This window comes from Tenrec ecaudatus, chromosome 1 (assembly GCF_050624435.1).
Source record: "Tenrec ecaudatus isolate mTenEca1 chromosome 1, mTenEca1.hap1, whole genome shotgun sequence".
Classification (NCBI taxonomy): Eukaryota; Metazoa; Chordata; class Mammalia; order Afrosoricida; family Tenrecidae; genus Tenrec; species Tenrec ecaudatus.
The window spans coordinates 168,074,444-168,087,621 of NC_134530.1; the positions used below are offsets into that span (position 1 = coordinate 168,074,444).

A 13,178-nucleotide genomic window follows, 5' to 3' on the forward strand; every position below is an offset into this window, starting at 1 on the left:
TGAGACATGGACAAAACTAGAGAATATTTCTATTTGTCAAACTCAGTCAATCTTACAAAGGTAAATCATTAACATCACCATTGTTGTAAGCATAAGCAAAGAAGAAATGTAGTTCATACAGCAAAAGACAAGACTTTGGTGACTACAAGGAGTGCAGGAAGAGGGTCGAGAAAAAGGACCAGAAGAAACAGGAAGGTGGGGAGGGGTTGGGAAATGGAGGATTTCATAGGAAATAAATAAAATTTGCTTCATAAAAAACTTTATGAAATAATAATAATATATAATTGATCCCATGAGGTGGGAATATGGGGGAGCGTGGGGCACAAAAGAAGAGCTTATACCAAAGGCTCAAGTAGAAAATGTTTTGGAAATGATGATGGGAACATATGTACAAATATGCTTGATACAATTGATGTATGGATTGTTATAAGAACTGTAAGAGCCCCCAATAATTTTTGTTTTGTTTTTTGTTTTAAAAGAAGCTTTTTAGAAGTCAGGATCAAAACTATTCCATCTCTCTCCCCGCTCCCTGTTCAAAAGGGTGTGATTGCTGTTGTTGAGTAAAGGGGGCAGAGGAAGATGTACAGCAGAGAGAAGTGTTTTCTAAAAAAGTGAAAACCTATTGAGATGAATGCCTTCCTTAACTCAGATCCCCCACTGAAGCAACTGAACTCAAATTCAAACTGCAATGGGTTGTAACAGTTGTGGGTTTCCCGAGTCAATCTGATGAAGTACATTCGAAACAGCGTTTCCAGTTTTACCAGCTCTTTGTTGCTGACGTTTCCCTTGGACCAGGGCCGTAGGAAAACGGTAGTGCCAGAGTTACTCTCCCAACCATGAGTCTGCATTTCATTCAATCAACCAGAGACCAGGGTTTGTGCCCAGGAATGGTTGTAATAAGATGTTATCTGGATGATACAGCAGGAGATGGGCTTGCGTGGGGAATGGGGGACAGGGGAAAGAAGAAAGAAAGGTTGCCAAAAAAAAAAATTAGCAAGGAGAAAGGATGGAGAAAGAAAGTTTCCATAACTGAGGAACTCAAAGTCTGAAGGAAGAGAAAAGCATGGTTATGTCTTCAGGCATTTGCCTGTCCCAGGATGTCATGTTGATCATGTTCTATCAACAGCCTGCAGAAGAGATCAGAGACCTGGAGACAGAGATACCCAGAATGGAACTGGCTGGCACTCACATTCACAGGCATACCTTGACTCTACATCATAAACACACACACACACACACACACATACACACACAACACACACACACACACACACATCCTTTTGCATCGACTTGGAAAGCTTCCAGAGCTCTTACCATCGTTATTGTCACCCCCTGGGGGAGACCATCTGACAGTGGACGTTGCAGGACTAACATTTCAATTGTAGGTGTTCTTTCTCTCAGAAAAGTTGGTATTTGATCTTTGTTGTAATACCTACCCCACAAAGTCTCATTTCTGACTTTATTTTCCTAAAAATTGTCAAACTTGCCCTTTAACTATTTTCTAGAACAAAGAAAACTTGCAAACCCCAAACCTGTGCACATCCTACTGCCTGTCCCATTTTCTCTCCAGCCCTGGCTGTCTCCTCTGCCTCTCATCTTCCATACTTGTTATCAGCATCCATCCTATTCACTTAACTGCTGTAGAACACATATCATTTACCGCTGAAATGTCACTTTACCCCGGGAGTCAGTTTCGGCACATTTATACGTTAAGCACGAAGTCTTCTGCCCTTTCTCATTGATTATAGGCGTGCACTTTACTATAACCCTGAGCCATCCCTCGCAACAGTGGTCTCAGGACCGACCACTGCTTTCAAGCTTCACGTGGCTATTCTCCGCTTTCTTACTCATTGACTCATTGAAGGATGGGGCTCTTTCCCCACTGAACCTCTGTGCAGCCTCTTTCTATATATTCATGATAACCCATTTCTTTGTTTTCACTCTGGATTATTATAATCTCAAATCTCTGCCTCTAGTTTTTCTCTTAATCTCTTACATCATTCAACTAACTCACTTTCTCCAAAAAGTTTGCCCCTGTCCTCTTATCATTCATATCTTTTCCTGCACTGATATTCCACCAACTTTCCTCTCCTCAAGTCTCTGATTAAATAGAATTTAACTTTCAGATCCCTTTGAGAAACATATGACAGGAAACTGTGAGGTGCACTACGGGGAGGACCTTAGAGGCTTTTTTGCTGGGAGTTTATAAAGGGTCAGATTTCCTGAGTTTCCACAAGTCATGGGTGCTATCTCCACAGGGTGGAAGTAAGGATGAGAATGTTTGCAGACTACTCAATCTGCACCAAGAGTACCAAGAACTCAAGTAAGTCGTGCATGGACTTCTCAGTGACACCTGCCTTCGTTTTCTTCAGGGTCTCAGAGAGGCAGGGGTGGGCATGGAGGTAGATACCCAGAGAGAAGGTCAGTCCGGAATACTAACTCAAAGACCTTTCTATCCTAAAATCTCATCTTCCTGTCATCTTTTTCAGATTTACCTTAAGAAGGAGCAAGGGAGAGAGGATAATGGGTGACAGATTTCCAGGGGTGGGAAAGACAGGTATGTCTAAATTGTTAATATCTGAACTTCTAAATTTCATGAACAGACCTTACCTGAATTATGTGTCCTGTTCTCTAGAGACACCCGAAACCCGGCTGTGTGATGGCACCACTCCTGGCCATGGCCGTGGGCTGCTGGTTTGTCATGCCTATCCTGCCTATCTTATATAGATAGACATGCAAAAAAAAAACAAAAGCCTATGAACAGTGCTACGTCTGTCTTCTGACCCTTATGAATGTTTCCCGATTGGGTCTGGTGCAATGCCAAGCCCTGCCCCCTGAATCTGAAGTCTATTTTCAGAATTCCTTGGGGACTTCATTGTTTTGCTCTCCTTGCTACTCTGTTGGCTCCCTCCTTTGTGTTACCCCCTGGTGTGTGTGTGTGTGGCGCCAGACTGGGCACAATTCCAACACTGTGTCTCCGGTGCTGCCCCTCGTAGCACTGTGGGTCAGCAAGGAGACATCATGTCTTGTGACGAGGTATTGATCTTTGTCAGTACAATGGCTTTTCTGAGTGGGAATGTCATCCTCGAAGCTGCTCTCTCTCTCTCTCTCTCTCTCTCTCTCTCTCTCTCTCTCTCTTTCTCTCTCTTGATCCCGTGTGGTCAAACTCAGGACAGACTTGCCACAGTCCCTGAGCTGTATCTTGAATGCATACTTCTAGGGAGGGGGGCAACGTAGCTGGGACAGGGGCTGGCCTGGCTCCCCCAAACTGTTAGTTCACTGCTTCATGCCGGTGTATTGCCCTCAGGGCTTGGTGCACCACGTTGAGGTCTGGTCCCTCTCTCCTGTGGAGACATAAAGAGTACCCTCCCCAATGTGTGGGTTAGTGCCCTGTTCTCCCAATTCCTTTGTCTCTCCCCCCTTTTTGTACCACTCTCCCCGGCCCCTTTCCCCCTTCTTTATGTTGGTATGCTGTATGCATCATTGGGCTTGGTTTGTCCCCTGCCTGTGTGTCTGCCCATGAACCCATACATTATGTATTAAATAGTTTTTCTTCTGTTCCCACTGTGTTGAATGGATCTACCTCAGTGGACTCGTCTCGACTCTTGTCCTTTTGTACTTGGCTAACTTTGCTCAGCATAATTTCCTCCATTTCTTCCCATGAGGCAATGTGCTTCATGTGATCATTAGTGTTTTTTAGGGATGCATACTACTCCATTGTGTGTATGTGCCAGAATTTCCCAATTCATTCATCTACCGATGGAAATTTAGCTTGTTTCCAGATCTTTGCAATTGTGAATTGTGCCACAATAAACATTGGAGCACAGATGACTGGTCATGATTTATTTATCTTCTTCTGGATATGTGCCCAATAGGGGAATTGCTGGGTTGTAAGGTAGCTCGGTTTCCATTTGCTTTAGGTATTGCCAGATCACTTTCCACAGTGGCTGCACATATCTACAAGACCACCAGCAGTGGATGCGAGCTCCTATCTTGCCACATCCCCTCCAACATTTGTTGATCATTTTTTGAACTGCGCTACCCTCAGGGGTGTTAGGTGGCATATCATAATTGTTTCAATTTGCATTTCTACGATGGCTAATGATCGTGAACATTTTCTCATATACTTGTTGGTTCCCTGCTTCACGCTAGTATGTTGCATTCATATCTTGGAGCACAGAGAATGACCATTATTTTTAATAACATTTAAAAATAGTTTTATTGAACCATAATTCACATATTAGATACCTCCATACTTCAGTTATATTAAAAAGAGATGTATAATGATCACTACAATTAGTTCTATTTATTTACTTCCTTTTTGTACTCATTGTTACCTCCTCATTTCCTCTCCCACTCTCATACACCCAGTAAGCCATTAATCCTGTTACTGCTGGCATAGATTTACATATCATGGATTTATTATACAAGAAAAGATACCCAGAAAACAACAAATAGAAACAAACAAACAAACAAACAAACAACAACAATAACAAAACAAACCTGAGGAAAAAACCTCAACTGAGGAAAAAATCAGGAAATATTAAACTAGAACAAATTTAAAATAGGTCCAAAGGGAGATGAAATGATCAGGTGTTACATTTTAACCTAACTACATCTGCTACAATTGAATTTGCAATTCTGTCTGATAACAAGGCTCTTCACCTTCCTCAGTTATGGTCAGAGGGGATTCACCAGAGGCTTAATCCATGTAAGGACTCTACAGATGGATTTTGGACTCCCATTGTAATCCAGGGTCTTCTGCAAACCAAGTCTTTACAATTTAAGCTCTGATACAATTCCCTCTTTCAGATTTGGATTTTATTTTTTATCATCCTTGGATTACACAGGTTCGTGTGCTTCTATGTGAATTTAGTTGATGCCTTACTAGTCTTTCTGATAGCTGGGCCTTTGCTGTAGCACCCATGTCCCCAGTATCTCTTCATGAGGGTGATCATCCAGTAGGGCTATGGCATAAGAATGAATTGTTTTTAGATTAGGGCTAGAATTAAGTTTGAGCCTGAAATCCATTCACATATCTGTGTTTCATATACACCTCTCGTTCACCTTAGTGGCCTCATTATCATTAAATAACATTTTTTTACATGTCTTGTGTGAATTTTTGGACAGCACCTTAGGTTACCATTCAGCAATTTCTTCATGAATTATTTAGTGAACATGGGTTGCATTCTTCACAATGTGTGAATATTCTCAATATTTCCATTCTGGTGGTTCTGTTTCCATTCATCTAGTTGCCCTACCCGCTTACATTCTCATCTTTGTTTTAGAATAATTGCTGACCATGAAAATTTGTTTTATTTATTTACGTCATTTAAAAAACAGTTTTATTGGCATAAATTTCACATATTATGCAATTAGATAGTTCAATAATATTCAAATGAGTTGTACAATCATTCCCACAATTAATTTTAGAAAATTTACTTCTTTCTTGTACTCATTATCCCCTTCCTTCCCCAAACTCCACCACTATACCCCCAGAGAAATGATCATTCTCTCTCAATATCTCTCTTCATTCTATATTTCATATACAGAAACACATAGAAAACAAAATATAGAAAAAAATCCCACTGCATTCTGCATGATAGCAAGGTTATTCACATTCCTGGGAGAAGGCCTGAGGGGATTCACTGGAGCCTCAATCCACACACATGCTGTTCTTTTCCAGCAATGGACCTCTTCTGCTGATGAGGACAAAGTAACCAAGGTGAAGTCTAGCCATTGCTGAATATAAGCGAGTTGAAGTGATGCCATCATGTGACTGTCAATTGAAAGGTAAACAACTGAAAGCTTGACCCCTAAGAAAAAAAATCATACAAGGAGGTCTATTTACATCACTTCTATTCAACATTGTACTGGAAATTATAAAGAACTGGCAAGAATAAGATCAGTATTCAAAGTGAAAAGAAAGAAAGCTATCTCTCATTGCAGATGACATCATGCTACATATGGAAAACCCTGAAAAATCCTCTAAAATAGGAGGTGAGTTAATCCATAAGAATTTCAGGTTCCACAGTACAGCAAGAGAAACAGAGCAACGAAATCCCCAGGAACACCAAAAATAGACTCGGGGGTCAGGACTTGGCACCCCAACAGACTTGACTGGAAAAGATTCCTAAAGGCCAACAAACAGTCCTTGAGCTAACCACAAGCTTTTCTTTCTTGCTGTTGTGGTTTTTTTTTTTTTTTTTGGCATTGGATTGTTGTTATTGTTTTGTTTTATTTTGTTGCTTGGTTTTCCTTTGTCTTGTTTTTGTGCATGTTATTATCTCCATAGGTTTGTCTAAATAAGATAGGCTGGATGAACAATCTGGAGGAGAAAACAATGGGATTGACAGTTCCGGGGGAGACATGGGAGAGGGGGAGGTGGGGGGGGGGAGGAAGTGGGTGTTAATAAACCCAGGGACAAAGGAACAACAAGTGATCCAAATTGGTGGTGAGGAGGGTGTAGGTGGCCTGGTAGGGTGTGATCAAGGGTAATGTAACCGAGAGGAATTACTGAAACCCAAATGAAGGCTGAGCATGAGATGGGACAAGAGAAAAGTAAAAGGAAATAGAGAAAAGAGCTAGGAGGCAAAGGGCATTTATAGAAGCCTAAATAAAGGCATGTACATATGTGAATATATTTATATATGAGGATGTGGAAATAAATCTATGTGCATATATGTATAGGTTTAGTATTAAGGTAGCAGATGGACATTGGGCCTCCACTCAAGTACTCCCGCAATGCAAGAACACTTTGTTCTAGAAAACTGGCATTGCATGAGGCTCACCTTCATGACACAATTGCTGAAGACAAATGGGTACATAAACAAATGTGGTGAAGAAAGCTGATGGTGTCCAGCTATCAAAAGATACAGCTTCTGGGGTCTTATAGGCTTGAAGGTAAACAAGCAGCCATTTAGCTGAGAAGTAACAAAGCCCACATGGAAGAAGCACACCAACCTGTGCAATCAGGAGGTATCTAAGGGATCAGGTATCAGGTATCATCAGAACAAAAAAATCATATCATTGTGAATGAGGGAGAGTGTGGAGTGGAGACCAAAGCCCATCTGTAGGCAATTGGACATCCATTTACAGAACGGTCTTGGGGAGAAGACGAATCAGTCAGGGTGCAGTGTAGCAATGATGAAACATACAACTTTCCTCTAGTTCCTTAATGTCCCCCCCCATCATGATTCTAATTCTACATTACAAATCTGGCTAGATCAGAGGATGTACACTGGTACAGATAGGAACTGGAAACACACAGGAACTCCAGGGTGGATGATTCCTTCAGGACCAGTGATGAGAGTGGAGATACTGGGAGGGTGGAGGAAGGGTGGGGTGGAAAGGGGGAACTGATTACAAGGATATACATGTGACGTCCTCCCTGGGGGATGGACAACAGAAAAGTGGGTGAAAGGAGACGTCAGAGAGTGCAAGATATGACAAAATAATAATTTATAAATCATTAAGGATATGGGGGAGGATATAGGGGAGGGCAGGGAAAAATAAGGAACTGATGCCAGGGGCTTACGTGGAGAATAAATGTTTTTAGAATAATGAGGGCAATGAAGGTACAAATGTGCATAACACAATTGAAGTATGTATGGATTGTGATGAGTTGTATAAGAATCTAATAAAATGATTAAAATGATTAAAAAAAGAATTGCAGGTTCCAGATCAACATAAAAAATAAATTGTACTTTTACAGACCAATAATCAGCAATATTAAAAGGAAATTAATAAACACTTCTTTAAATAATAGCGTACAGAATGATAATTGGAAATGATGGTAATGAAAACTTTGTGCTCTGAAAGCTAAAAAATTTTGCTGAAAGAAGTTTAAAAAGGCCTGAGTAAATGGAAAGCCACTCTGTGGTCATGGATTAGCAGACTAAATATTGTCAAGAGAGCAACACTGCTCAAAGCAATGAATTAGTAAGTTGCCTGAAGTTTACATAGTTATAAAGGGAAATTAGAGAAGAGTTTGATGAAGTAGAAGGCAAGATTTAAGATAGGAGCCAATGCATGAGGACTGAGATAAGAGAGAAGAAATTGAGGACACAGAGAAAGGTCATGATGGAGTGTCCTGGTAGAGAGGACACTGGGGAGGAGGAGGCTGAGTTGGGTGAGTAAAATGATCGTAGACTAAAGTCAATGACATTAGCAAGGCAAGCGTTTGGTATCACCCTCTCATTTTACAGATGTGACATGAAGAACTTGGACATTTTTCAGAATCAGATAGCTGTGTTTTGAAGGTAGTAGGAAGAAGTTGAGCTCTAGTGGGGCAGTGGCTGTCCACTGCAAGGCCAGCAGTTTGAAGCCACCAGCAGTTCCTTTGCGAGAACAGTTCAGCGTGTTTCTGCAGAGACTGACAGCTTCTGAAACCTCAAGGGGCATTTTGACTCTGTGCTGGAGGAAAGGTATGATTCAGAATCAACTTGATGGTTGTAGGCTCCTTGTTTAGGCAGAAGCTGGGGGATTGACATGCAGCTGGCAGCCAGGGAGGGAAGTAAGAAAAAGTCTAAGGAAAATTCAGAACTGAGAGGCTGAGTGGGAAGCTTAGGGCTGTAGGAGGCCTACCTTTCCGCCAACATCGTGCGGCCGAGGGAGAGATCATCAGTTGGAAGAGAGGTTTGGCTGAAATCAGACTGCTCGCTAGACCAGAGTGTTCGTCTTGGTGCCTCCCAGTGAAATGCAGCTTCTGCTGCTCTTCTGGCTGGCACTTCTCTTTGAAGATGGCGACAATAAGGAGGGTAAGAATAATTCTGGCATGTCTCACTGATGTTATGGGGAGATTTGGGTAGACTCTGCTGTAGTGACCTCAGGTGTAGTTGACCATTAAGTGTTGTGTACTTCTGTTTCCTGCCTCCTTAACCATTTTGGAGGTTGGGACTAGGATTGAGATATTGGGATAAGCAATTGTCTCCGGCTACATGTGTTCTTCAGGCTGCTCCCTCTGTTCTCCCCCGACCCCAATATCAATTCCCTTCTCTCTCATACTTTTTACTCTCCCTTCTCCTTACCATTCTTTCACTGTATGCAGATTTCCAGGGTCCGACCTCCTTCTGCCTCATCCAGATATCGTCCTTTGCCAACAGTACCTGGGCACAAAATCAAGGCTCAGGCTGGTTGGGTGATATGCAGATTCATGGCTGGAATAGTGACTCAGAAAATGCTACTTTCCTGAAGCCCTGGTCCAAGGGCAATTTCAGTGATCAGGAGGTGACTGAACTGGTGGACATCTTTCGAGTCTACTTGATTGGATTTACTCGGGAAGTACGAGATTTTGCCAGTGTATTCCAGCTGGAATGTGAGTTCGGGAGGGATTCTGAATTACTTTTGTCTGCCTCTCTGTCTGGCTGCTACTTCCTGGAATCCTTCCCTCCTCCCAACTTTCCTCAAACTGCATGCCCACTTCTCTGGAATAGTCTGATCCCATAATTCCACACTGTATTTCACATCCTTGCTACCTCCTGATTCCTTTAGTAACAGTCTTCTTCCCCCCCCCCCCCAAGCATCCTCTCCTTTGTCTACTATGAAACCTACTTCTCTCCTCAATGTTAAAACCCTCGCTTTCCCTAGACTGTGCCCGAGTGTGTTAATGTGATTTTCCTTAAGATTCACGTCTTCTTTGTTGACTCTCCTTGCCCTTCCCTCAATGTGATCACTCATCCTAACTCCCTCAGCCAACCCCTCTTATTCTGCACTTATTGTTCACCACCATCCATTACAAAGCAAGCCTGCTCTCCCACTGACGACACACACGCCGTTCCCAAATGTTCATCCCTCTAAATACTGTCATTGCGCTTTGGTTCCCAGATAGTTCTTCCCGTCAAAGCTGTCCTAAGTCTATTCCTTATCCTTTTATTCTTCGTTTACTGTTTAATAGATTTCTGTTTTTCTTTTACCCAGATCCATTTGAGATCCAGGGCACAGCTGGTTGTGAGGTGCGTCATGCAGGGGCCCCAAAAAGTTTCTTGAGGGGAGCTCTAGGAGGACTGGATTTCCTGAGCATCCAGAATTATTCATGTGCACCTGCTCCAGAGGGTGGCTGGAGGGCAAAGAAGTTTTGCGAAACAATCCTTCAGTACCAAGGGATCCTGGAAACCATAGAGAAACTCCTCTTTCTAGACTGCCCTCGATTTCTCTTGGGTGTTCTCGATGCAGGAAAGACAGATCTACAGAGACAAGGTTTGTCCCACTCTGTCTCCAAGATGTTTCTGTTGCTGATAATTGCCTGGGGTCCTTCCCTTCTCCCAACTGTACCCAAACTGCGTGCACCCTTCTCTGGAATAGTCTGCTGCTCTGCTCCCACAATTCCACAGCATTTTAGATCCTTGTTACCTCCTGATTCCTTCAGTAATAGTCTCCTTAATTTTTTCTTCTAACCATCCTCTCCTTTGTCTTAAAAGAAGGAACCCAAGAGAGAGCAACTTAATGGATAACGTATTTGGTTCCCAAAGAAATTGAGAGAGGTCACTGTCCCAACCTGCAGGGGGCTCAGTCTCTGTGTTATGAAGTCCTAATTGGAACATATTTCCTATCCCAGAAAAGCCTGTGGCCTGGCTGTCTAGTGGGCCAACTCCTGGTTCTGGCCGTCTGCTGCTGGTGTGCCACGTCTCTGGATTCTACCCGAAGCCCGTTTGGGTGATGTGGCTGAGGGGGGAGCAGGAGCAGCCTGGCTCTCAACGAGGTGATGTGCTGCCCAATGCTGATGGGACCTGGTATCTCCGTGTAACCCTGGACGTGGTGGCTGGGGAGGATGCTGGCCTGTCTTGCCGAGTGAAGCACAGCAGTCTCGGTGGCCAGGACATTGTCCTCTACTGGGGTGAGAAAGTGGGAGAGAACTGAGGCCCACTAGAGAGGGGAGGAGATGTTCCCCAACTAAAGAGGGAGGAGCTGGGGAAGGCTTGGGATTAACAAATCAGAGAGAGAAGTATACAGAGAGGTAGAGAGAGACACACACAGAAACACACACACACACACACAGAGGAGATTGAGCTCTGAGATAAGGGGTATAAGAACAGGTGATCTAAAATACAGAATACAAAAGAATGGAGGCCCTACAGATTGGATGGGGAAGGTAAGAGGGAGAGGCAAAGGATACATATTGAATGTGGCTTAAGCATGTCTCTGCTAACCACACAGTCAGCAATCTCCACTTACCAGGTCTCTGTAGCTGATAGATGAGACTTTCTACTCCTGTGATGATTTATAGCCTCAGAATCCTACAGGACAGTTCTACAATGTCCAAAGGGTTGCTAGGAGTCCAAATTGAGTCAATAACTCTGAGTCGCAGTCTTTTTGTTTTGTGTGCTTTGTTTTTTGAGACAATAAGAGAAGGGACCAGAACCTCACCATACATTGGAAACAGGTAGATGGTGGGACTGACATTCAGGTGGGCAGAGAAAGCCCTGGGAAGTCAGAGAATGAGAATGGAAGTGACATGCTTGTGCCCTCTCTCTATTACCAGGACAGCACGTCTCCGTTGGTTTGATCTGCCTGGCCATAATACTGCCACTCTTGCTCCTCTTCATAGGCCTTGCATTACGGTTTATGAGGCGTCGGTGAGTTGTAATGGGTGAAATCTACTCTTTTTCACACCTCACTCTTTTCCAATGCTTTATTTCTCTTTAGCTTTAATATTTCCATCAGAACCTTTCCCCTTTCTGTTCAACTTCTTGATCCTCCCCTTCCCCACAAACAATTTTATTTGTCTTCTTAACAGGTCATATCAGGATATTCTTTGAGCCCTCATCCATCTGGCTTCCTATCAGCTTCCAAGACTAGAAGTTGAAGATGTCAGTCAAATAAAATTTATCCATCACCAGAAAAAATAATTTAGAAACTGTAAACTTATTATTAACCAGAACCAACAGTAAGATGTGGTTATATTTAATGCATGATAGGGTATTATAAAGAATGTTCTCAAAATAAATGAAATATGCCAAAGACAACTTAATAGTGATATTCATATACTTTTCTATTTTAAAACTGACTTTATGTTTTTATTTAGATAATGTTTGCCAAATAGGCTAAATATAATTGTGCAAGAATCATTGTAATTTCAGGAAGGGTGAGCCCTTGCCATGTAATATCTCTGCTTTTACTGGAGGACCCTCTAACCTACTGGGCTCAATTGAGATGCCACTTCCTCTAGGAGGCCTTCCCAGGGCTACAAGTAGAAGCAACGAACTGAGTCTCATATGGAGTCATTTATATTAAAACACAGACTAGAAAAGTATCAGAGTTTGCTTGTATAGTGGATTTCGGAAGGGAGTTTAGGACAAGGATACATTTGAAGAGGTTAGGGGTCTTAGAAACAGTGCTTTCATGGGGATAGTTTTAGACAATTGGAGATATCAAGAATTTGGAGCAAAAGGAATGAATTTAATGTACAAAAGATAGAAACCACAGCTTTCTTTCTCTACGTCAGCATAGGATACATTTTTTAGTACAGGATATGCTTTACTACAGGATACATTCAGCCCTACCCTACATTGTGTAGTTTTCTTGAATATTTGATTCCACTTAGAGCCACAGGATTGTCCTTTGGTTTTTCTGTGTTCCCTCTGAATGTGGATTACTAAAACAGTTCAAGCAAAAATTTTTCTAATACTGCTATTATAAATAGAGTTGATAATATGCACAAAACAAGACAGAGCAAAACAAAACAAAACAAAACAACAAAAAACAATTGACAAAAAAAGAAGAAAAGTCTGTAAATAGTTCAAGGTCTGTTTGTTGACCTTTAAGAGTGTTTTCTAGTAAAGTCTGATGGGGTGCCATGCCCTGGCCTCAAAGTCTATTTTTGGTTTTCCCTTGGGACTTGTGGTTCCCTTTGCTGTTCTGTTGCACGCCCTTAGTGTTTTTGCCTCAGTGTGGTGGGGTCAGATCAGGTGCAATTCCCACTTTGTGTCTCCAGTGTTGTCCCCTGTAGATATATGGGTTGGTGAAGGATGTCCTGTCATGTAGTGGGGCTGGCCATATGGTACCAGGCAGGATAAACAACAATCTGGAGGAGAAAACAATGGAACCAACTGTTCTGGGAAAACATGGGAGAGGGGGAGGTGGGGGAAAGGAAGTTGTGTTAACAAACTCAGGAACAAGGGAACAAGTGATCCAAAATCATTGGTGAAGATGGTGTAAGAGGCCTGGTAGGGCTTGATCAA

The 13,178-nt window shown here is 42.4% G+C and overlaps 1 protein-coding gene across 1 annotated transcript; it reads left to right on the plus strand.

Moving 5' to 3' along the window:
- Positions 1-8,698: 8,698 nt before the first annotated feature.
- LOC142438131 (T-cell surface glycoprotein CD1b-like) lies at positions 8,699-11,756 on the plus strand. The gene is made up of 6 exons (XM_075540768.1): positions 8,699-8,759; positions 9,050-9,316; positions 9,919-10,197; positions 10,556-10,834; positions 11,480-11,573; positions 11,735-11,756. The coding sequence occupies exons 1-6, from the start codon at positions 8,699-8,701 to the stop codon at positions 11,754-11,756; spliced, it is 1,002 nt and encodes a 333-aa protein (XP_075396883.1).
- The last annotated feature ends 1,422 nt before the right edge of the window (positions 11,757-13,178 follow it).

Excerpts from the sequence above, each read along its gene's own strand:
- LOC142438131 (XM_075540768.1), top strand. The coding sequence starts at position 8,699 with ATGCAGCTTCTGCTGCTCTTCTGGCTGGCACTTCTCTTTGAAGATGGC. Across the intron at positions 8,760-9,049 it reads AGATGGCGACAATAAGGAGG|ATTTCCAGGGTCCGACCTCC; the intron begins GTAAGAATAATT and ends CACTGTATGCAG. Across the intron at positions 10,835-11,479 it reads GGACATTGTCCTCTACTGGG|GACAGCACGTCTCCGTTGGT; the intron begins GTGAGAAAGTGG and ends CTCTATTACCAG.